Source organism: Emys orbicularis, chromosome 10 (assembly GCF_028017835.1).
Source record: "Emys orbicularis isolate rEmyOrb1 chromosome 10, rEmyOrb1.hap1, whole genome shotgun sequence".
In the NCBI taxonomy this organism is placed as follows: domain Eukaryota; kingdom Metazoa; phylum Chordata; order Testudines; family Emydidae; genus Emys; species Emys orbicularis.
Window position 1 is genome coordinate 65,343,571 of NC_088692.1, and position 25,903 is coordinate 65,369,473.

The following is a 25,903-nucleotide window of genomic DNA, read 5'->3' on the forward strand; positions in this document are numbered from 1 at the left end:
GGCTGGAGTCCAGCGTGAGCACAGTCCTCCTCCTTCCCACTGTATGCTTCTTCAGCCTTTGGTCTTAAGTATTGGCTGTTGGGACACTTGTACAACTGTAGCAAGGCCATAGAATCTGCATAAATAGCTGAGCTTTCCTGTGACCCCAGCCTCCCCCCAGGACAGTCCTCCACACCAGCTTACGTGTGTCCCCTACAGAAAATTCTGTTAACAGCAAGTAAGAGGTACAGTGGACCCACCCCTCCGCACATCCCTCTGCCAGCACCCCGTGCATGCAGCCCTAAAGGGAAGCTTGAGTGTTGTGCTCCCCCTCCATCTCATTTGTGAATTTCATTCTAAACCATAAACTGTTAATCCGCAAAATGTTAGTTCTAAAGATAGACCTTTGGATATGGGGACACAATACAGCGTATTAATTTCCCCCTTCAGAAATGGTAAAACTTGTTTAATTTAATTAAGCAATGAAACATTCCTGCTCATCCTTTTCACTAATTTATGTAAAACCATCAAGCCACCCCCTCCCATTCCCCACTAGCCCATCCCCCAAAAAACAAACAAACAAAAAACACACCCTGGAAGTACAAACATAGAGCCACAAACAGAGCTTCTAAAACACCCCATGCACTCATGTACAGTAGGCCCAGCCCAGTGAGTGAAGGATGTGACTGATATATTATAATTCAAATACAGCAGAACTATGGAAGAACGCTCTGTATTTGGCTGTAGTTCGCCATGAGGCAGACAGCTCTATCTTGCAAGAGCAACAGCCTCTAAAAAAATGTGAACCTTTTCCCTTCCCCCTCCAAACATGAATCTAGCAGCCCAGCTGAGATAAGATTCCAACAACTGTTGCTAATGTAGGTGGCAATTCCACCACTGAAGGAAAACTGTTTGTGCCCTGCTGCTTTTGTCTCTCTCCATGTTTGGCCTCCTCTTTTTTTGACTCATTGCACTTGGGTGTTGCCTTTAACAGCTAGGCCTGAATTATTGTTTGTGAGGCTCTTCTATGTGATGGGCATTTAACAGCATACAAGAGTCTTTCAAAAATCTCCATGTCCATCCTTAAAGTCTTGTTTTACCCAAGGGAGTTACCAGGATGAATCTGTGTATGTGTGTGAGGGGGAGGAGGTGCTGGGAACATGCCTTGAAGGCTTCAAATCTGTTTATCTTCACACTCCTGAGAGGTAATCACTCTCTCTGTGACAACAGAGTGTACTGTAGTGAGGTACATTCAGGGAGCAAGGAGGTGAGGTTAAGATAAACTTAAAGGGGACAGGCTTGTTGGGCCAAGTGGCCTTTCCTTGACCAGCAATTCTTTATGTCATGGGATAAGACCAGCAGGAAGCCTACTCCAATCCTTCTTTTTAATAGTTCTTCTGAAGAAATTGTAGATAAAGGAAAAGACTGCATTGTTAGAAAGCTGAGAGATCAGCAGGGACAGAAAAAACCTGCAATCTCTCACCATAGGAACAAATATCTATTTTCATTGCTATGGTCTGTTAAGCAGCTTGTCCTGCACATTTCCAGTCTTTAAAACACTTGTGGGTAGCTGTTGTTTTTAATGTGTTTTTATTTTCAGTACTTATGATCAGAAAATAATCAGCATATAAGAAACAAACGGAATAAATTAGTATATACCCATTGTAACAGTAGAACAGAGCTATGAATAACATTTATACAGAACTGATAAATATAACTAATATCCATTGCTAGACAGTGACCTAAAAGCAAAAAAAAAAAAAAAAAAAAAAAAAAAAATTTTTATCAGAAGCAGGAAGCCTGCCAAACAATCACTGGGCTGGATGATCGAGGTGCCAAAAGAGTACTCAAGGAAGACAAGGCCATTGCAGAAAAGCTAAATGAGTTCTGTGCACTGGTCTTCACTGCAGAGGGTGTGAAGGGGAGATTCCCACACCTAAGCTATTCTTTTTAGATGATATATCTGAGGAACTGTCCCACACTGAGGTGTCAATAGAGAGAAGGTTTTGGAACAAATTGATTAATTGAATAGTAATAAGTCATCAGCACCAGATGGTATTCACCCAAGATTTCTGAAGGAATTCAGATATGAAATTGCAGGACTATGAACTGGTATGTAACCTATTGCTTAACTTAGCCTCTGTACCAGATGACCAGTGTTAGCTAATAATGTATTATGCCAATTTTAAAAAAAGGTTTGAGGGATGATCCTGGTAATTACAGGCTGATAAGCCTAACTTTGGTATCAGGCAAATTGGTTGAAACTATAGTAAAGAACAGAATTAGCAGACACATAGAGAAACACGATGTGTTGGAGAAGAGTAAATACCACTTTTGTAAAAGGAAATCATGCCTCACCAATCTATTAGAATTCTTTGAGGGAGGGTCAAACGTGTGAACCATGGTGATCCAGTGGATATAGTGTAGTTGGACTTTCAGAAAGCCTTTGTCAAGGTCCCTTCCCAAAGACTCATATGCAAAGTAAGCAGTCATGGGATAAGAGGGAAGATCCTCTCATGGATCAGTAACTGGTTAAAAGATAGGAAACAAGGGGTAGGAATAAATGGTCAGATTTCACAGTGGAAAGTGGTAAATAGCAGAATCTGTATGGGGACCAGTGCTGTTCAACATATTCATAAATGATCTCGGAAAACGGGTAAACAGTGAGGTGGCAAAGTTTGCAGATAACACAAAATTACTCAAAATAGTTAAGTCCAAAGCTGATTGCGAAGGGTTACAAAGGAATCTCACAAAACTGGGCAACTGGCAATAAAATGGTAGATGAAATTCAGTGTTGATAAATGCAAAGTAATACACGCTGGAAAACATAAGCCCAACTAGACCTACAAAATGATGGGTTCTAAATTAGCAGTTACCATTCAAAAAAGAGATCTTGGAGTGAATAGTTCTCTGAAAACATCCACTCAATGTGCAGTGACAGTCAAAAAAGCTAACAGAATGTTATGAACCATTAGGAAAGGGATAGATAATAAGACAGAAAATATCATAATGCCACTATATAAATCCATGGTATGCCCACACCTTGAATACTGCATGCAATTCTGGTCACCGCATCTCAAAAAATTTATGTTAGAATTGGAAAAGGTACAGAGAAGGGCAACAAAAATGATTAGGGGTATGAAACAGCTTCCAAATGAGGAGAGATTAAAAAGACTGACACTGTTCATCTTAGAAAAGAGATTGATAGAGGTCTATAAAATCATGAATGGTGTGGAGAAAGTGAATAGGGAAGCATTATTTATCCCTTCACATAACACATGAAGCAGGGGTCATCCAATGAAATTAATAGGCATCAGGTTTAAAACAAAAGTATTTCTTCACACAATGCACAGTCAACCTGTGGAACTCGTTGCCAGAGGATGCTATAAAGGCTAAAAGTATAACTAGGTTCAAACAAGAATTAGATAAGTTCATGGAGGATAGGTCCATCAATGGCTACTAGCCAACATGGTCAGGGATGCAAGCCCATGCTCTGGGTGTCACTATACCTCTGACTGCTAGAAGCTGGCACTGGATGACGGGGCATAGATCACTCAATAAATTGCCATTTTCTGTTCACTCCTTCTAAAGCATCTGGCACCAGCCTCTGTTGGAAGACAGGATACTTACTGGGCTAGATGGACCAATGGTCTGACCCGGTATGGTCATTCTTATGTTCTTAAAATTGTAGCCACAAAGTGTTGTGTTAACTTAACAATATGACATAAAAGACATTAACAAAAATAGACATTTAGCTGGCTGATTTAATAGATTACTTAGAAGAATCAAATAAATTAATACATGGTGACCAGGTGGTAAATTATTGCATATTTTTATTTTGTTTCTAGTCAGTTTCTCTTGGGCTAGATTGTCTCATATTTTATTGACCCAATATCTTGACACCTTGATTTATAGACAATAATATGAAAGCATAGTGCTGCAGAATTTTTTTATTTGGGGGAAGGGAAAATGTTGAGCCAATAAAAATATCTCAGCATGTAATCAAATGAAGCATCTCTTCAACTGTTGTCAGTTACTGTTCACGTTGTGTAACTTGTGTGTATCCATCAACACTTAATGAAGTTATTCCATGCATTTCCTTGGCATCTAGGCATATCTACCCTTCAGCAGTACATTTATACATTCTACAGCCACTTAGGTCCCAGTTCAGCAAAGCACTTAAGCATGTGCTTAAGTCCATTCCTATTCAGCAAAGCACTTGGGACTTGATCCTGTGATGTGTTGAGCAGCCCCATCTCCCATTGAAGTCAATGGGAGTTGAGAGTGCTCAATACAGTGCAGGATCAAGCTATTAGGATCACATTTGAAAAGATATGTAGGTGTCTAAAGGTGCAGGTAGGCAGCTAAATAACCCCAAAAATCTGGCCCTTGGAGTTTGAGCCAAAGCCAATTGAAGTCAACAGAGGACTCTCATTTACTGTGGATTTTGAATCATGCCTTTTAAGCATGTGCCTAAATCCCAGCATATGCTAAAGTGCTTTGCTGATCTCGGCCATAGAGCCACTATATGTACCGGCAGGATCGGAGTGGGGGGAGATATTGTTTGGAATAATGTACATTTGCGGGGCTATTTGCAATTTCTTGCCGCAATAGCCATGTGATTAGACAGAAATATCAACAGGACCTGATGATTTGCAGCCAAGAGTCCTAAAGGAAGTATCAGGAAAGAGCAGAGCCAGTGGCTATACTTTTTTGTTTTTAAACACAAATCACTAAGAGCAGCAGCAAAGCAAGGGAGAAAAGCAAATATACTTGCAAGCCTCCAAAAAGCAAGTCCCAAGAACTAATCACCAATTAATTTCAACATGGGAAACTTTAAAGTTTTAGCAATCTGGGACCTCAACTTTCTCCCATTGAAATCAATGGCACAGTTCCTATTCATTTAGTGGGAGCAGGAGCCAGCCCATATTCTGTAATTTAGAGGATAGCTTGGTGAGCAACATGAGACTGAACATTACTAAATGCACAAATTAGAGACTTGAATTCATGGGAGAATATCATGCAGGATACCAAATGAGGGAATGCTTTTGTGACAAAGAATTGTAGCTATTCCCTGAGTTAAACATTTCTGTGGGTTTATAGCCATATGAAATCTGTGCTACTGTCCTTTTGTAAAGGAATTGTGGCTTTACTGTACAGGAAGACTCCCTGGGGAGAGAGTTAATTAGCATGCTAAAGGGCCTGGCTCTAAGTTGTGTTTGCCCAAATACCCGTGGAAGGAGAGAAGATCCTTTGAAAAGGTAACAAAGATGGTAACTGTATGCAGGTTCAAAGGAGCTATTTGAAATGGAACAAATGTTCTTTGAAATGACCAAACATGCAGAAGGAAAGTAAAAGTCCTTTTATATGTATATGGGGTCATAATGGAGTTAGTCAAATATTCTGTAAATCTGGGAATACAATTGCAACTGTGCAATGAGTTTGCATGAAAAACAAGATAATGGCTAAATATGCTTATGATGCTTCAATATCTTAAATCACTCAAAATAAGAACTATAAAGAAGAAAGGGGTCCCTGAGAAAAAGGGTCAGTGATACCCAACCAGGAGCAAGAGGAATGTAAGATAGCTTCCATGAGAAGCATGTGTAGATTTCAAGAACTCTAGGGACTGTGTTGGCAGATCCTCAGCTGATGTAAATTGCCATAATTCCACTGAAGTTAAGAGTTAAGACAATTTACACTAGCTGAGAATCAGCCCCAAGAAAATAAGAGCCTGCTCTGTACACTTAAAGCCTGAAGCTTTTAGACTATAACATTGCATGGCACTTAATAGCTCAGGATTAGAGAGAGCAAGTTTAATGCTTTTTGTGTGTGTTTTCTTATCTATTAGCTTATAGTATTTTGCTGAAAGGCTATCTCAACTGGATTTGACTGTTTTGGGGTATGAACACTGACCAAAGAAACCAGGAGACAAACAAGTCTGATTCTTCATGAAAGAAAAATAAAACAGGTGGGTTTAATTGACATAGAGCTATACAAAGAGGCTAAGGAAAGGCTGTAGTTTCTGCCATTAGATGTTCTATAGCTGGTAGATAGTGGTCTGTGCTGATATGGAGTGAGATCTAGCCCTTGGGGTGCCAGAATGTGGTTAGGGGACAGTAGTGCCAAGGCTGACCTGGTAGTGGTAGTAGATTAATTAAACAGGATTGTTCAGTGTGATACTGTTGTAATAAAAATAAATGTCCTTCTGGGGAGCATATAGTAGGGCATTATTGGGACAAGGCTAGAGAGGTACTAGTTCTTTAAATATAACTTCTTCAACCTCATCTGTTAACTTCTGGGCATTTTGGTACAGAAGGACGCTCACAAACTAGAGGGCTCAAAAATGATAAAACGATTAGTAGGCACATCGGTTAAGGAGAGAGTACGGGAAGTGGAATTGTACTGTTCTGAAAATAGGCATCAAGGAGATGTACCAGCTGTCTATTAACAGATGTTATAATAAATTATAGGCTTTTCAGAGTGTGTTCAGGATTTAACTGGCATGATGCCTGTTTATTGTAAATTGTCTTTTGTATTATTTTTTTTGTTCAGGTGTCCAAAGGCTTTAGTCATGTTTATGAAAGGTTGCTGTTGGTATCTCTGCTGTATTTGCTCTAAAAGGGTGAGACCCTAATACAGACATATAGTGTGCTAAAGTTGTCTCACTCTTAGTTTCTAAACCATTCATAATTTACATTACATTTAACCTCCCTAGTGAAAACTTCACATTGACAATAACACAGTTTCCAGAACAATAACAAAGTATTATCAGCTGGGCAAAACCTTGTTATGGGTTGAATTATAACCCCATTGAAACTGGAAGATGTGAACTCACCCTTCAATTTAACTTAATTGTAATCATAAGCCCCACTTAAGACAAAAAATGGTGTGTGTGAACCCAGCCAGGAGTTTTTTGGCTAATTATTTTTTTGGGTAGGGGTATGTGTGAGGGAAGGTAAATCTTACGGAAAGCAAGGTCCGACAAGAACAGACTGAGGACATGTCTACACTACAAAATTAAGCCGACTTAAGTTAGGTTGACCTACAGCCACCGCAGTAACTAAATTGGCTCTTTGTGTTCACACTATGCTTCTTCTGTTGGTGGTACACATCCTCACCAGGAGTGCTTGCACCGACTTAAGTGGGGGGGGAGGCTGACAGCCAGAGCCCTGGGGCTGGCAGTCCCATGCAGGGTTGCGGGGCTCAGGCTGTCAAAGGCAGCAACAGGCGATGTAAGCAACACAGTGTCTATACAGACACTGCATTGGCCAGGGGTGGCGAGTTATATGGGCCAATGGTGCCCGTGCTCCTTCAAATTCAGGGCCCGGGGGCCTGGCTCCACCACTGTTTGGGGCCAGGTCTCTCCCCCGGCCCTGCTTGCGGCCCCATACGCCTCCCCCTTCGCCCTGGGCAGCGGGCGGATGCCCTGCTGCTCCGCGCTACGCTCCCTCGCTGGCCACTGCCAGCTACAAAAGGGAGTGGTGCCGGTGGCACACTGAGGTGGTGGCACAGCTGCTGCTTGCAGAGGGAGGAGGGGAGGAGGCGTACATGTGATGGCAGCCCTCCCCCCGACACCCACCACAGGGGAGGCGAGGGGGCTTCCTGGACCTGAGAGGGGCCTGGCCCCAGGAGCACATGCAGTGATGGTGCCAGGTGAGTGTGCTGCTGGGGGGAAGGAAGGGGCCTCTCCCCTGGAGCTCGCTGCTGCTAGCAGGGAGAGGGCCGGGGGGACTGTGGAGTCCTCCTCTCTGGCCCCAGCCCCGGGGCAGACTGCCTGCACCCAAAACTCCTCATCCCCAGCCCTGCCCCACCCCAAAGCCTGCACCCCCAGCCAGAGCCCTCACCCCCCCCGCATGCCAGCTGTCTGCCCCAGCCCTGAGCCCCCTCCTGCACCGTGAACCCCTCATCCCTGGCCCCACCCCACAGCCCTCACCCCCACACCCCAACCCTCTGCCTAGCCCTGAGCCCCCTCCCACCCCCCAAACCCCTCATCCCAGCCCCACCCCAGAGCCCTCACCCCCAGCCTGAGCCCGCATCCCCCCACCCCCACATTGTGCATATAGGGAAACTGTTAAACACTTACTGTTTCCAGTCTGTTTTTACAGTATTTAAAAATATATATATCGGCTTACAAGGCGGGGGGGGGGGGGGAGGGGCAGGACTTGGACCCGTTCTGGGTACCACCAAAAATTATACAAACCTGCCACCCCTGGCATTGGCCTAACTATATCGAACTAAGTGCTATGCCTCTTGTGGAGGTGGAGTTTTTAGGTTGGCATAGCCGGTGAATTAAATCAGCGAGAGGAACATTGTAGTGTAGACGCTTACATAGTTAGGTCGACATAAGCTGACTTATATCGACCTAACTCTGTAGTGTAGACAAGGTCTTTTCTGAGTGAGAGAGGCAGCCTGAAGGAGCAGGAAAAAGCACGTCACTGACCCTGGAATTAATCTGGGGAGAGGTTTTTGGGTCAGGGGAGCAGACTGAAAAGTCTGTTCTTGATGCTGTGAGCAAAATAAGTTGTTTCCTGCTATTTTATTCCCTCAGTGTACAGAGACACAGGACTTTGTACATTTTTGTAAATAAACAAAACAGCATCAAATAAATACCTGATTACCATCAATTTAACACCCATTGGGCACCAAACTTTGACTAGCTACTCAGGTCAAAAAGGGGCAATAGTACAGTAGTAAGAACAGATGACCCAGTTTATGAGAAACCAGCCCACTGGAAGAGCTCAAACACTCCTTTCTTATCTATCCTTTGGGAGATTCCCCCCCCCTCCCCCCCGATTGATTTTTATGCCTTAGCCCATTAGTGTGTAATTTCTGGTTTCAGGGATTTAATTAATTAGGCAATCAAGAGACATCCCTCACCAGATGGGTTTGATGGAAGGATACACTACAGGGGACACAGTTGCTCAACTGTCATTTGAAAGTGGATGGTTAGTATTCTGTGGCCTGACCCAATGCCCATGTAAGACAATGGGAATCTTTCCATTGACTCCAGTGGGATCTGGATTGGGCCCCTAGTTAGTGAAACCCAGGACTGAACTTATTGTTGTTATTATTTGTTTATATTGCGTTATTGCGTAGGAGCCCTAGTCATGAAGGGTCTGTGCTACATAGTGTACACGGAATAAAAAAACAGTCTTCATCCCAAAGAGAACAAGGAGTCTGGTGGCACCTTAAAGACTAACGGATTTATTTGGGCATAAGCTTTCGTGGGTAAAAACCTCACTTCTTCGGATGCATAGCTTACAAAGAGCGTACAGTTGAACTGGGCAGGAAATTGGCTAAAATATAGTTCTACAATTTTTTTCCATTATCTAAAGCTTTTGATCAAAGAATGCTGTACAGAAAAGTCACTGAAGGTACCTGAGGTAGCTATCATTCAGCACATGCTACATTAATGATGGGACTGAGGGAAACAATCAATAAATAGTGAGAAAAATGTGTTGGTGACAGAAGAATTTGTGGTAGATCAAACTATAGTGCTAAGGTACTTGTGAAACTTGTAGCATGCGGATTTCCTCTATATCAGTTACTAATGGAGTACTTACAAGCTTTTCTTTAAAAGGTCTGTGTGTGGATGCTGCTAAGATATATATTCAAAATTGGAGTAACTGCTTGTTCATAGGTTTCCACAAATGTATTCTGAATGATAGCTTGTGAGGGGCTTCTCCAAGACCCTGAAATGAAAATGGTAACAGATGGAATCATCTCTTTGAAGGGGGCTTATCCCATAAATACAGAAATCTTCCAAACAAGAAAACTTTGGAAGACCTACTCTGAGTACACAAGAATATGGACGCCCTCCGATTCATGTGAGAAATCTACAAAGGGTTGCCATGGCCAACCTTCCTCTACATTAAAAATTATAAAGTGAAACAACCTCTAAAGCAGGGGTTCTCAACCTTTTTCTTTCTGAGCTCTCCCCCCCACCCCACCATGCTATAAAAACTCCATGGCCCACCTGTGTCACAATAACAGGTTTTCTGCATATAAAAGCCAGGGCCAGCGTTAGGGTCTAGCAAGCAGGGCAATTGCCTGCAGCCTCATGCCACAGGAGCCCCTGCAAAGCTACATTGCTCAGGCTTCAGCTTTAGCCTTGGGTGGCGGGACTCAGGGCCTGGGCTTCAATCCCATGCGGTAGGGCTTCAGCTTTCTGCCCTGGGCCCCAATGAGTCTAAGGCTGGCCCTGCATGGCGGCCCCCCTGAAACCTGCTTGCGGCCCCCCAGGGGGCCTTGGACCCCTGGTTGAGAACCATTGCTCTAAGTCTAAGGGATGTGGAAAGGCAATCACTGTAAGCAATCTGAACTCCTGGAAAGGGGTCAGCCCTCCCCTTAAGGCAAGCTGAAGTCTTTGAAGAGTTAACACTCCCCCATCTTTGAGGTGACTGCACGCACAAGTTGACTGATTTCAGGTAGAAACAGTGAATAAGGTCTATAGGCCTAATCTAATGTGTTTAATAGCATGGAATAAAATAAAAGGGAAAATATATGGAACCAAACCTTAGAAGCTCATCCCCTCTGATTCCTGAAGAATAAACAGTGGGTGACTGTGTTTTTATTATGTTGCTATTTAAAAAAAAAAAAAATCCAATAATGCATCAGATTATAATAACTCAAGATTCTTTCTCATTATATGGTCATAATCAGAAACCCATGACAAAATACAGCCAGATAGATAATAATAGGAATAGTTTATTAGACAGTTACACTTCTTATCAGTCTTGTTCACTGGGCAAATACTAGGTACTTCTACCCTTATAATTATTTAATAACTGTTAGTTGCAATAATGTAACTAGACTGTAGTGGACTTGGGTGGATCTAAATTTCTCTGCTTCCATCACTCTGCCATGCCAACATTTTACTTCTCAAAGAAGCAGCAGGAAGTGGTTACCAGTGATCCAAAGATGGTGTCCCATAGGTTTAAAGAATGGACATATTTTTTATTCAAAAACCTGAGAGACATTTTCCTGATTTATTTTTGTAATATTATTACTTTAACATATAATATAAAAATGACTAACAAAAATAATTTAAATTGAGTTCTGTAAATGATTTCACAACTGAATACCTCAAGGTAGAACACAAATTTTGCATGTGCTTAATATGTATTTCTCTGAGGCTTTGCATGACCTAACATTTGCAAAAATATTAAATTGTAAAAAATTGTTCACATTCTAACTATTTGGATATGTTTGTTCTGCACAGTTGCTCTGCAAAACTTCTATCACTCTGCTTTCATCTTATCAGGTCCAAAGCATTCCTGCTGCACTGCCACATGAAAAAGAGGATGAAGAGGGGTCAATAACTACTAATGAGGAAGGAGGGGAAAAAAATTCAAATACAAATTATAACCCCCAAATATTTATATTTCAAGCATGTGTCCATACGTGTATACACACACTTTGAAACATTAGTTGTCAAAGGAAAATTAATTATTGGGGACAAAAAAGATTTAGGAATCTAAATCAGTAGCCTGATTTTTCAAAAGTACTAAGCACACAGCAGCCTCCGCTGAAGTCACACTCAGGGTTGAGAGTGGAGTAGAGTGACACATTCACGACACCTGTGTTGCTAAATAGACAAGCTGCTGCATTTTGTATGAGCTAGAGTTTTCTTGTGGTTTTTTTGTTCCTAGATGTGGTGAGTTCCAATTATGCTTGGAAATCACATACACATGGCTCACCCTGCCCAGATCAAAGTCTAATAGGATTGATGCAGATTTTTGGGCAGGCCTTCTCTGGGTTTGCAGAGAGGCATAGCTATTTGAAATTTAGTAAACAATATTGTTGATGATGCAGCACAAGGAACATAGCCCAGCTCATGCTCTCTTGCCTGTGTCAGCTGTGCAGTGCTAGCAGGAACAAAAAGCAGTTAAAACTTGCTTGTCACTAAAGTCAGCAGCTATGACAGTGAATACAAATGCAGGGCAGATCTGCTGAGTAAGAAGATGCCTTTTTTACATAGTAACTTTTGAGAATAGAACTGTGCTCTAAACAAGCAAAACTCCCATTGAAAACAATAGGGGCCACATTTTTCAAAGTCTGTGTTCACTTCTAAGCATGCACAGATCCTGATTTGTGTGTTTTTGTACTTGTGTGTACAAAGCAGGGACTGGACATATGTGTACCTTGGAATTAGCAGGTATACAAACTGGGAATGTGTTAAAGTATGTGCATCAGTGACACCAATTAGGAGGGGTTGGGGTGCATGTGCCAAACTTACCCACCAAGATTTTAGCACTTGCTCAAAGTTCCAAAGGCTCTGGAGTGGGGCGCATGTCCTGACAACTTTTAATCAGGGGTTCCATACTAAATCAGTATGGCTGCTGACGGAGTGTTGTTCTGGCTGTGTGGTGGCAATGGCACTGAAATTTGACAGATGGAGGAGCAACTGGGCCAAATGTGAGTGAGAGGTGTTGCAGACTGGCACACGAGGTTGCAACATCACTCAAATTTGGCCTGGCTGCCCCTTTGTCCAGATAGAAGGGTGGCTGGCCTAAATGATGGTGTGACCTGATACATGGGTAGTCTAGTCCTGTACTGCATAGCACAGGGGAGTCCCCTGAGAAAGCAACTGCTGGCAGCACCAGCTCATGCACTGTCTAGGTAAGAGATAGGGGAGACTTCCTGGTCAAGGGAGACCCAGTGTCCCTATGGGGGGTGGGTGGGGGAAGAGAGGGGTCCAGAATTCTCTCTGACCATGGCAAAGAAATGTCTGAATTGGTGCCACTGGTGTGTACACTTTGATTTATCATGCACTCTTTTGCAAATTTTGTACTGAGGGTTTAGCCTGAGCAAAGAATTCAGATCACATGCATGGATAGAAATTACAAGTCAAGAGGAATTAAAAACCTCCAGTGATAAATACAGATAACTTTATAACACCTTTTATACAAACTGCCAGTCAAGTACAGCCATGGTAACAAGATTCCCAAATTATATGTTCAGATTGCACTTAAAGAAGTCAGAGTCCCACTCACATATCAACCACAAGCTTAATTCTGCCCCAATGGAGACAACACATTGGAAAACTCATACCTGAAGGGGAAAAATCATTCTGTTACATTAAATGGTCATCAGACAGTGGTTTTGATACTACCCTTGGAATTAGGCTATCATAAACTTCCTTCTAATTGCACTCTGTTGCAGACTCACTTTCCAGTACTCACTCAAAATACACTCTGTCACCATGCACATGGGAAAAACAATTTTCAAAATGAACACGACATTCATTTCCCTGTCAAGAGATAGCAATTCACTAGGAGTACATCTATACTTACGCAGCATATAGAGTACAGTCATTGCATGCCCAGCTAGTACGGATATAAATAGCACTTTGGAGAGTGAGGCGCTGCTTACACAAGTACAGTAGAGTAGGGTTCCCTACACCTCTGAACCTTATGGTAAATACCCTATGCATACATCTACACAGCCAAGCAGTGCCTCCCACACCTATATAGCTATTTTTAGCAGTGCAGCGTCCTGCTACTTGCTGCCAGAGCCTTTCCCCACTGACTCCCCACTGCTGGAGCCTGTCACTACAAGCATAGATGCAGCGTGCCTTTCACTGCAGCATGTAGCTTCACATACCCTATATATCACTGCAAGTGTAGACAAGGTGTAAAATGCTCATCAGGGCTCCCAACCTCCTTGTGGCCACTGGCTGAGCATTATAAGGAACATCTTTGCACATTCATGAGTCTGAGTAGGCTCTTTGGGGTCTCTTGCATCTACCCCCATGCCCAGAAGGTTCATTATCCCTACCCCCAGCTCTGAGATTTAGGAGGGTCCTCCAACAGCCTTATTAGGCTCCTGAGCCCCTGAATGATCAGAATAGTCTTAGCCGCTGAGGTACTAAAATAGGCTTCTCAGGCCCCACTCTGATAATCCAAAATAGACTTGGATGGGGCAAACAAGCCCTGAAAGGCTTGTGGGGATGGGATGGTCCTCAATGAGCTACCTAAGGCACAGAAGCAATGTTGGGCCACCAGTAAACCTAAAGTTTGTGGGGGGGGGGGGAGGTCAAGGTGGCCCCTAATGAGCCTCCTAAAGCATGTGTTTGTGTTGGTTCCTCAATGACCCTAAGGTTTGTAGGGCTTTATTGGTTGCCTCTGATGCACCTCCTAAAGTTCTGGGGGTTCCCAATGAAACTTCTAAGGTTGTAGGAGGGTATGGAGGTGGCCACAAAGGAGTCTAATGCTCACGGAGTCTGTGTGTGACGGCAGGAGGGTGCAGCAGCAAAAAGCATCCTCAGGCTAGGGCATGAAGTGGGGGCAAGTGCACCTTCTATGGTGTGCTAGACATTTCTCCCTTCTGCTGGCTTTAGGAAAGGGGGATTGGGTGAGACCTGGGGACATTGTCCTCTTACTGGATCTCCTGAAGGTCCCAGCCTCCTGCAAGGCTTAGGGGGCTCAACAGGTTTGTCACACCCTCCCGTCCCCACAAACCTTCTGGTGGAAAAAAAATCTCCTTTTCCCATGGACAGGCCTTGTTGGCAATTGGTTCCATTTTGACATCTATCTATGAAAGAAAAAGGGTTTGGAGACTTACTGTTTTGTTTGTTTTTAATGAAGGGTTGATCTCCAGCAGCTATTTCATGCCCTGTATTAAGTTTGCCAGGCCCAATTATCCTCAGAGACATTCCAAATTCAGAAATTAATAACATGGAAAATTGCACTTTTATTAGCTCATCACCACTTTGCTAGGAGAGTCCGGTTAACTAGATGTTATCTCTTTCTTTTCTGTTCCCCACTCCCACCCCTCCTTAAGCTGTGGCAATAATAAAAACATCTTTGATTCTGATGAGTACCTAACTTTTTAGTGTGCCGTAATTCAGGAACCCCATATCTGATTGTCTTAAAGTTTTGCAGAAAAATTTTACTTTAGACGTAGGCCTAACCTACTAGTTTTGAGGATATGATATGACATTTTTATGGATTTTAAAAGGGAGGGAATAACACTGGTCTTATAATAGTTATTATGTAGTGCTTTTCATCTGATCTCAAAGTGTTTTACAAAGGTGGGAAGCATCATTATCCCCATTTTGCAAGTAACACACTCAGTTGAAACCTAAACTGTGGAATGGCTACTGCCACCCAGAAAGCTAGATTCAATGTAAAGATAACGTGGTTCAAACTAGTTTAAAAACTGCTGTTCATAGTGTTTCCTTGCTTGATAATGATGAGAACTTCAAAGCTCTGAAGGTTAATCGCATTATTAAGGGAAAATGTCATGAGGTAAAACTTGTTTCCTCATTTGTTTTTAAACAAGCCCCTCAAACAACTGTTTAGGACCAGCATGCTCTCTCTCCACTGGGGCAAACGGTGTTCAAATGAAGGGAGAATTCAGATCAGGGTGAGTGAGGTCCCCCCCCCTCTGGTTTTTGAAACGGACACATGGTAATAAAAGAAAAATCCATCATCACTAGAAGGGGAGAGAGACTTTAAAGGCTGCCTTCAAAACGAACCCGGAGATGAGGGAGAGCCATGGGGTCAGCTCTGGCTCGGACGCCCTGGAGATTTACAGCTTGAAACCCCTCTGTGAGCGGGGGACGGGCAGGAAAGAAAGCCTAAGCTCGCGCCCCGCCTTCCCCACAAAAGCAGCCCGCAGGGGCCCTGGCATCACCCACCGCACCAGGGCTAAGGTGCCCCTGGCTTGATAATGGCAGGAGAGGAGTCGGCGCAGGTTTCCTCGGCTGGCCGCTGACTGCAGCAGCACGCGAGCCACTAGCTCTGACCGCAGCCGCCAGGGCAGCTTGCAAGCCTGGCTCCAGGTGCATTTGTCCAGCGCCAGAGAGCCCCCGGGTCCCTCCCCCGCACGCCTTCCCTCAGGGTCCCTCTTTCCCCTCCTCCCCACGGCCCTGCCCCTCGCCCCTCTCCCAGGCCAATGGAGACTAGATGCAGAAAGTAGAGCCGGGACAGCCGCGCACTCAGGGAGGCTCTGTCCATCCCCTTTCTCCTCCCCTTGTCCATTGATCAGGGGCTCTCTCGCCTCTTGCACTGTGTCCGTGCGCCGGGGCTCGGCCACAGGGAAAGAGTCCCCGGGAGTGGGAATCCGCGGCCGAGGGACGGCTCCGGCTCAGAGCTAGGAGAGGCGAAGACGTTGGGGGCGCGCGGGGGGAGCATGCCAGGGAGAGCCCACTAAATGGCGCCTGTTCCCCATCGGATGCTGCTCTGGGCGCTGATCCTCCCCATCCCAGGTGAGTCCAGGCGGGGGCGGGCTGCTTCGGCCACAAACTTTGCAGCGCTAGCCCGGCCTCCGGCTCGTGCATCTCCGCGGCGGGCGGGGAGCCAGCGCCGCCCTGGGGGACCTACCCGCCTGGCGCGGAGTCTGGGCAGCCCCCGGGCGCTGGTGCGGGGACGGGACCCCGCTCCTCTTTCCCCAGCCGGCAGCTGCTCTTAATGGCCGCGCCGCTGCTGTCCAGCCTCCCCCCTCCCGTCCATTGTCCCCCGTGGCCGCCGGCAGGGAGCCGCCTGCACACCAGGGGTTCCTCGCTGGCCACGAGCCCGAGGGAGAGGAGGGGGCGGCTGCTGCACGGACCTTCCGCAGCCCGGGCATCCCGCGTGGGCAGCGCTCCCAGGGAGCGGGGGGTGGCTGCTCTGCCCGCTCCCCATCTCCATTGTCCCCTCTCCGGCCCCGTGCAGGGCGAGGGGGAGCGATGGAGAGGGGGAGCGGGGGCTGCTACTGTCCAGTGCTCCCTGGGCAACGGGGGTATCCCGCGTAGGGGAGGAGGATTTCTCCGGCCCGGCTCTCTGTGCAGCCAGGAGAGCGGGGGCTGGGGCTGTAGCCGCACGTGGTTTTATTTATATTGTTCCATCGGTGGCTGTGCCGGAGTCCGGCTCTGCCCCGCTTCCAGCCGGACGCCGGGAAAGTTACTGTGCCGGCGGGGGAGAGCCGGGGCAGCTGCCGTTTGCTCCGGTGCAGCCAGTTACCTGCAGCGTGAAGAGGGGCCCAGGCCCGAGAGGGGCAGGGGATGACTTTCAGCAGCCAAACGGAGCGGTGGAGATGTCTTTGGGGAAGTCTGGGAGTGAATTCGGGAAGATACGGTGCCGGGGAAGCCGCCAATTGAATCCTTCCACTGGCTGGCCAGGGGCATTTTCATTCACCGCATCTGGGTTAGAGACCGTCCTGCACCTTCTTTTTTAATTGCCAGTGTCTGGCTTTCACTTTCCCATCTCAGATCTTTGTTAGCATGAGAAAGGGATCAAAGGCGGACCCGTGATTGGAGTCACAACAGGAGAGGAGGGTGCAGGCGTAATCTGCATAGCCCGGGAGCTGCTATGAAAAGGAGCAGGCAGGAGCTCTCAGATGTGTGCGGACCCTGGGCAAATTGCATGATTGGAGGGTTCCTGGACGTTTATTGATCAGGACCCGAGAAATCAATTGCCAAGGAGTTTCTGTCCTAATCAAGAGCTGCCCATTCAGTGACCCTCCTCCCCAGTCTCTTAGCAGAGAGAACAGATTTTTTTTATAAAGCCCCCACGCCTTTATCAGTGGAGGGGAAGCGGGATGGTGTACGGGGACTCTTCGCTACTTATCAACTTTATCTCGATTTAGGCGTGTGTTGGGGCGGGGTAAGGCTTGGAAAACCTGGTTTCCTCTGCGAAGCGGTTCTTCTAAAGAAATGTGTATTGGTTAATTAAACCACCCCCATTAGACAGTAAGCGATCAATTAGTCACGGGTTTCTGGAACAGTTGGCCATACACACAAGTTGAAATAAAGGTTTGCTAATTCCTGCCTTTCCTCCCCCGCTGGGTACCAGCGGCAAGAATTACCAACTCTGGAAAGTTGCATTGTTTGTATTCTAAATACCTCTGCTGAACTGCAGAAATGAAGCAAACTGGTCAGGTTCTCTGGCAGCAGAGTTGAAATTTTGTTGCCTCCTAACCACAAGACTCCAAAAAACCACCCCCATAATTTGTCACAAAAGATAAAAGTTTCTCCCACTGAAATAGGTGCAGAGGGTCCAGACACTTCTGGGGACATGGGCAGGAACCCTCTAGCTTCCAAAGACAGGGCTTTGCTAATTATTTCTTGTAAAATTAGATTTTTATGACTTACCCTGTTCAAGATCTTTTTGACAAGCTTGTAAAATTAGCAAACAGCTTGTGCTCCCTGATTCCCCTGAAGATGATGCTAATACTTTACCAACAAAAGCTCCACATCTGTATCAGGATTATTTTATTACTGTTTGCAGAAACATCAGATGATGTCCTTAGTGCCTAGATTGGTGGGAATCAGGGAAAGGAGAGATTGATGGGAAAGATAAGTTTGTTTGAATATTCAGATTCCAATTTTTTATGCTGAATCTTGGTTATGATAACATAAATATTTAAAACTCTATTCCTGCTTTCTCATTAACATAATTGCATACATTTGAAAACAAGGAAGCAAATATTTGTGTAGTTAATTTGGGGCCTGATCCTTTTGCTTCCTCTGAAGTAAAATCTCTGTGTTCTGGGGGAGTAGAACCTGGTACTCCTAGGCCACAGATATAATTATCACACCAGTACAATTGTGATATGTTTTGCAAGACTGCTTTATGATGCTTGCATACCTGTACTTACAGACAAAAACGGTTTTCTTTCTCTCAGGAGTATGGTGCTTTAGTGAGCTGTTTTTTGTAAAAGAGCCACAGGATATAACCGTCACAAGGAAGGACCCAGTGGTTTTAGATTGCGAGGCACATGGCGAAGTTCCCATTACGATCACATGGCTGAAAAATGGAGCAAAAGTTTCTGAAAATGAACGGATCTACACATTATCCAATGGCTCTTTATATATCAGTGAGGTGGAAGGAAAAAGAGGAGAACCATCTGATGAAGGATTTTACCAGTGTTTAGCACTGAACAAATATGGGGCCATTCTCAGTCAAAAAGGTCACCTTACACTAGCAAGTAAGTTCTAGCACTTGAATCTCTTGTTTATCACGGATACATGTAGTTACCAATTTATTAATCTGTTTCCATATTTGTGGCTTCACTACCCTTAAGACAGCAAAACCCTATATTGTTCTATGTACAAGAGAGATTAAACAGATATTACCAAAAATAAAACAAATGGATTTAATTTCTGTTAACATCTTTGTTTTTTATAACGTGTGTGAGATTATGGCCAGATCCTTCCCTGTAACTCCACTGAAGCCAGGAGTTAATTTGACCCTCTATTTGTGGCATTCCCTTTGGTACTCTTGTTTTGGCTTGATCTCTCTTGAGGAGGGTTGACATTCTGTAAAATACACTGGTGATATAAAGTTACCATGTTCTGTTTCAAACTGTTTTTAAGAATTGTTTTACAAACACTACAGTTGTAAGGTTAGAAGTGTTGCCTACAAGTAAGGGAAATGATTAAAAAACAATTAAGACAGGCTTTCAGTTGTTGACCAGTTCTTAAGATATCACGAACCAGAGGAGAACCATAATGTGTGTAAGGTGGTTTTCTAGGGTCTGAGGAGCCCCGGGGGTTGAACTATTGAGGTGAGGCCACACTCAGACACACTCTTATAGCCAGGGAGAACTGGACTGGGTTCCTTCTGGAATTGGTTGATGCTACTCTTTAACTGTCCCAGAGATCACTGTTGAGTACCGCTAGGAACTACTACTAGGGTCTGAGGGCCAGATTATTGAATGTAGTTAGACTAGGCATTATATCTGCCTCTTTCGATTCCTAAATATCCTTAAAAATCTGCCCCTGAGTGTTCAGTCTTTGCTGTATTCCTAGCCTCTGCTGGTTTGGGGAAGAAGAAACATAGACTAGGAACTGAACTCTGGTCTTCTGCATGACAATAAAGAGGTCTGCCACTAAGTTATCTGGTTGCTTCCACATTACTTACTTACACCCCCCCCCCCGAAGAACGTACATATAAACTTGTATGATTATAGTAAAACCTCTGGTTTTCTCTGTGAAGATAGTCTTAATTTCTCCAGCAGGGTCTTCCTTTGCTCATTTCCACCATGACTTCTGTGTTACTGAAACATCTGTGGCAGCTTCAAATAAATTCAGAACCACACAGTGCTACCTAATTTGAAACTAATTAATACAATCAGTGCAGTACTCCTAGATTAATGTTATTAATTTTAATACTTTTTTTCAGAATATTAAGTATTCAGTTTATTTATACACCCACAAATTCACTGTGCTCTAGGATTTGATATAATTGTTTTTTAGAAGAGTCAGGAGAAGTGAAGGTTTGTGCTAGTTTAATCAGGCCTTTAGGTATTGAAGTGATGATTTTTTGGGTGTGGGGGGTATTTTGAGACTAGGGAAGGAATCCTCTTGAGAGGGATTGAACTCCTAGTTCTCTACCCTTGAAAGCAACATCTGTTGTTCCCCACTTCAAACTTCCATTTAAATAAAAAAAACGGATGGATAAGACATGAGCTGGATATTTCTGATAAAATGGTCAGAAGTGAAATAGTGACAGAGTTGAAACTTAAATTTGGTTTTAGCATTTTTATGCATCATTGAGATGAACTGAGACAGTTTGCTTCTCTTAGAGTTACTGTTTCAGGCTGTATTGGCAGATTCAGGAAGACCGTGTTGCATTGGTTCACATCTGGCAGTTTGTTTTGTTTTCTTAACAACCAGAGGGAGTAAGACCTAACTTTAAAAAAGCTTAGATTAATCAGGCAGTGGTGGATCCTGTATCTAGAACTGTAGACTCACAGAAAATCCAGGGCATTGTTTAATACAGGGCACTTCAAGAAGAGTAGTGTGGCATCATGCACCCTGAAAGATATTAGTATAAGACTTCTGGAGTTTCTTGTTCGAGTCTGTATTAAGAGAGTATTGAACTTTTGTAAGAAATAGTGGTACTAAATCCAGGTGAAACATTACTTCTTCAGAAAGGTAATTTTGTTTGTGATAAATCTTTATTCAAGACTTTAACAAGTGAAAAGTTGTGACTAACTGATTTGAGTTGTGGAATGGCATTCTTGTTTTATTGGTTGTGCTTTCCTCTTTTCTTTGTACTAAAAAAAGTTAAGATTCTTCCCTTGAAAAAAAGTGTTTTGTCTAGTTTGTTTAAAGCTTTCCTATTAATTGACAAAACTGGAAGAGATACTGGATTTCTAGATGAACGTTTTTTTAAAAGGCAACTGGGTACAGTGATTGTAATAGGTGTTAGTTGCATATAGATGATTATTTTAAATAATAGTTAAACATGATGTAATCTTGTGTTGAAATGTGTTCCTTATAGTCATAGTGCAGTCTTAACACTTGAAATGTCAGTCTGTTATTAGCCCATGAAATAAGGTGATAACTGATATAGTTATATTTTGAAACCCATATAATATGGATGCAAAACTGGTTTAAAGCCCCCTTTTCATAAGGATTCTATCTACTAACATGATCTGAATGAACTGCTAGCATTTTGAACTTATGAAAATAAAGTTTTGTGGGGTGTGTGTAGTTTTTCAAATTGTATTTCAGAGCAGTTGTCAGTTCATGTAAAAGCAAATGAATTTATCTTGTGATCAGGGTAAAAAAAGGAACTATACATATTAAACAGGTGGAGAATAGGCATTAAATGGGCATTCTTTCTTTGGAGGAAAAAAAAGAAAATGCTGTCTTAGCTACTGGTAGCAGCAGGGTGCAAGGATGTTCTTTTACTTGCATGGTCATAGCTTTCACCAGCAAGCTTATCTTTTGCTTCAGAAGTGTAATGCTTCGTGTTGCATTTGGAAACCTAAAACTTTAATCTGTCCAAGAGTTTAAGATCTGAACACACAAGGAGATCAGGTCTTGGTTTCTAAAGTTAGGAACTGGAAGCTGAAGGTTGCACTCTAGGCAAGAATTCCATTATTCATGTGCAAATTAAGAATTCACAGGGTTAAAAGGTTAGAAACTGGCCAGGATGAGGTTTACCCTTGTGATAAAGAGCAGATGACCCTCATTCATTGGCCAAAGCTTTCATGTAGCTCCTCTGCAAAGTTAGTGATTGCCATGAATTGTTCTTGAGGAATGCAGAAATTCAAATGTGAGCAGGCCTTTCCTTAAGTGTCACTATGGAGCCTTATCTCATGAGCACATCAGAGCAGGTCTGCAGGGACAAGGTTCCTCCCTAGAGGCCCCAAGGCTTTGCTTTCCTGTTGTTCATCCATGCACAAAAGAATTTGACTAATTTAGTTTTTTCCATAAGATCCCCCTACTCTCTCTCTCTCTCGCTCTCTCTTTTTTTTAAGGATACTCTTGAGTTAAGGTATCAGTTAAGTAAAAATAAATATTATTTTTGGTTGATGTTTGTAGCTACTTCCAGTTTAGGGTAATTGAAGTGTGGGGGAAGGGGAGGAGGAGGTTCCTTCTGCAGCACAATTCTTTGTGAGGCACCATGTGTGGATAAAATGCTAATACCTGAAGATTTAAATAGTTTATTCAAAGTTCAGCCCATCGGTGCTATTCCTAGCAGGATTCCCACTTGCCAAAATACCAAAGCAGTATTATATGGATAACTTCTCAAAACTTTTTTTGGTACAGCGAGAACCAGTCAAAAGTAACACAAACCTAGACTGTGTATACTTGCAATGTTAAAATGGGAATAAAATTTCACAGTACAGAGTTGTATGATCTGTCTGAAAATACATCTGTGGCAACAAAGTTAGGGGTGAGATAATGTAGCATTAGGAAAAAGTGGAGGAGGAGGATTGTGTTCTGAAGTCAGTAAAGCTGGCTGTTAAGTAGTGATTGGACAGGATGCTAATTGTTTATTTCCTTTCCACAAAAGGTGGAAATTGAAGTCTTAAGATGGATGGAGGGGGCACATACAGCTGCCTGGAACATTCCGAGATAACCCCTTTTTCTCAGCTTGTAGTCTTCGCTGAATTGATCTTAAATACCCGATTTTAAATCAAAGGGAAACAAACACAATTTCCCCACAGTTAATATGTTTGTTTCTATGTTACATGAGAATGAAAGGTTACACAAGCAGTAGGTTGACTGAATATTAAACATGTCTTAACATTATGATTTAATTCTTGTGAGCACAACAGTGATCTCATGTTGACTTGGAGCTCATGGGATGCAGATTCTTTTGAACTTATCAGGCTAAACTTTGTGTCAGTGACATAAGTTTAAAATTTTGATTGCCCACTACAAACAGTGAGGTGGCTGTAACCTCTTATTTACTTCTAGTCACATTACAGTGGGATTAGGTAATGCTGTTTGCCAATGTTTTTAATGCAACCTTTAGCTTTCAGTTTTTAAATATTTTGACTACTTAAAAGAGCAGTGAGCTGAATTGGTGAATGTGTATCCACACTGAAAACATTTCCCCTGTTGTATAAATTTTGTTTTTATGTGGATTTAGAAAATACTTTTATAAAGGCATTTACGGCAATGTAATTTCATTTTGTGTATCACTTTACATTCAAACTACCTTCAAAATGTTTGCAGAGTTTATTAATATCCTACAAATACTAGTAACAAATCACAAGGAGAAACACATAATGAGGTAGAAGTATAGAAGAAAAGAGATGGTTTTCAACTGAGGTTGTTATAACTGCAGATGGCAGGAGCTCTAGGACAGAACGCTCCTGTAATAAGAGTAGTATGAAGGTACTAGTCCTGAAACATATTTAGGATTACAGATGGTTTGGCTGAATGTTGTTTTCTTTTTAATTCCACTGTTGCAGACATATTGGTTAGTAGGTTTTCTCAGCATGCATTGCTAGGAGAATACACCTCACTAGAAACAAAAGTGGGTGGTCAGCCCTTGAGATGGTCTGATTTTGATATTTGTGGAGGGAGGAGGAAGTAGAGTTGTCCCAGTGTTCTGCCTCCTGCTAGTGAATTTGGTCATGTGACAATGGTAAATAATTACAAAGGAGTTTGTTCCTAATAAAAGTTCCTTGATCAGTGTTAGATGAATGAGAACAGTATTATTCCTAAAGCTATACTGTCTCTGACCCTCCCACCCGGCTTCACTGTAGAGCTTCATTTTGGAACCTTTCCCAGCCACCTTTCGGAAGCTTTTTCCCCCCGCTGCAACCATTTTAAAGAAATGGTATACCCATTCTTTCAAGTTGAGACATCAGACCAGCACTAATTAGCCTTGTGAACTAGGAAACTTCTTACCCTTTTTTCAGCAATGATTTAGCTGCACTGGTCTTACCAACCACATATGTTCTAGTGTGAACTGAATGCTGGCATTTTTATCAGTGTCCTTGCCAAAAACAGGCAAGGCAATGCCTATTGTAGATGCACTCTTACCGTGTCTCTTTCTTCTGCATCCCCATTGGAGAAGCATGGGTGGTATAGTTGTGTGCATTGTCTTCCAAGCAGTTGACCTGGGTTCATTTCCTGGCCAATGCAGTAGTATACCCCCATTGGAAAAATATGGTTTTGGTGAGTTTTCACAACAGTTGAATTTTAATTTTGTGTTAAAATGCCTCAGTTTGGCATTTCTGACTGTCCTTGCTCTCCTTTTCAGCTAGTAAATTCAAGGCTATGTTGTTATGTATTATACATTTAAGGTGATAAAAGTAGTAAATAGTTTTACAGGCTCCTTTTTTAAAGGAGCACTCACTTTTATTGGCAGCTTGCCTAGAAGCTAATAAAATCTTCATGTACCTGAGAAATGTAGCCCAGTACCACTCTTTCCTTGTGCAGTTGCTCAGAGCTATGACTAGAGGGATTCTGTCACTTGCATAAGTTCCATGTGTGACCATTGCTCTAAACTGGAAGACTTTTTATTGCAAAGCAATGCACTGAAGCAAGGGATGGTGCTCTACTTACAATTCCCCCCCTTTGCTTCTTGTAGGAATTGTTGAAAGGGCATTCAGCATGGCTCCCTTTTGTCAGCCAGCTCTGATTATTCTAAAGAAAAGGGTCTCTGAGCAGTTGTTTGCCTAGATACTTGTTGTCACGTCTTCACAATTTAACAGCTGGGCCTATTGATGGAGTGCAGAACAATTTAAAACAATGACAAAAGAGAATCTTCAGGAAAGAGTTTAAATTATTAAGTATTTTAATACAGAAAAATGGTGATTTCTCTTGTTGGGAATTTCCTTTTTTAAAAGTGTATATGGAATGCCTTCATCTACTACATCTTATCTCTAGAATTTTGGAGATTAATCTTTTGTTTCAGTTTTGTATTGTTTTTGTTATTCCTTCAATAGGCCCAGCTGTTAAATTGGGATTGATTACTTCCAGTCTTTATAACTGGTAATTGCCACCTAAGTGAAAAAGTAATCAACAATGTCAACTCTTAGCATTTTGTTGAGCAAGTGTGGGTTGTATGGTCGGCATTACTTAACAGAGTCAGCCTTTAGGAAGCTCTTAAGGAGCAGCATATCTCAATCATTAAATCTGATGTCTCTACAACAAAGTTAGGGGAGGGGAAAAACGGTATTATGTCTGACTGCTTAAAAACCAGCTGATATTTGGAGTCTCTGGGTAGACCTAATAACCTGAACTCAAACTGGAACAACTTTTTGTTTTGCATTACTCATTGCACTCATAATATTCTCACATAATTATACATAACACACGTTTTTTACAAAAGATAAACAGCTGATACATGAAGGAGATGGAGTTGAAACTGCAGCACAACAGGGGGACAATACTTGATTAAAATGATTAGCTTCATCATTCCAACCCTTGCTAATTTATTGTCATTCTTAAAACTAATCAGAGGATCTCAAGGGGCAGGGAGGTGCTTTGTGTCATGTTAGAGAGAAGAAAGCAAACATTTCTAGTGAAGGCTCAGCACTCATATGAAGTATTTCCGTTACTACTTAAATAGCTTTTATATGTATTGTCTCTTAGCTCTCAACAGTCTTTAAAGACCAAATTCTTAATATCTTATCTAGTGGGGGCAAATTTAAAAGACAAAGTTTTTTTTTTTTCTTCTTTTCTTCTTCTCGAAGGTTTACCCATTACCCTCTGTGGTTTTTTATGACATGAACATTT

At 42.9% G+C, this 25,903-nt stretch overlaps 1 protein-coding gene across 1 annotated transcript in view; it reads left to right on the plus strand.

Annotated features, from left to right (window-relative positions):
• The first annotated feature begins 16,140 nt into the window (after nt 1-16,140).
• PRTG (protogenin) overlaps nt 16,141-25,903 on the plus strand; it is a 126,345-nt gene continuing 116,582 nt past the window's right edge. The window contains exons 1-2 of the mRNA XM_065412642.1: nt 16,141-16,195; nt 18,592-18,894. Of these exons, the coding sequence (XP_065268714.1) occupies nt 16,141-16,195; nt 18,592-18,894 (358 nt within the window). The remainder of the gene's footprint in view (nt 16,196-18,591; nt 18,895-25,903) is intronic.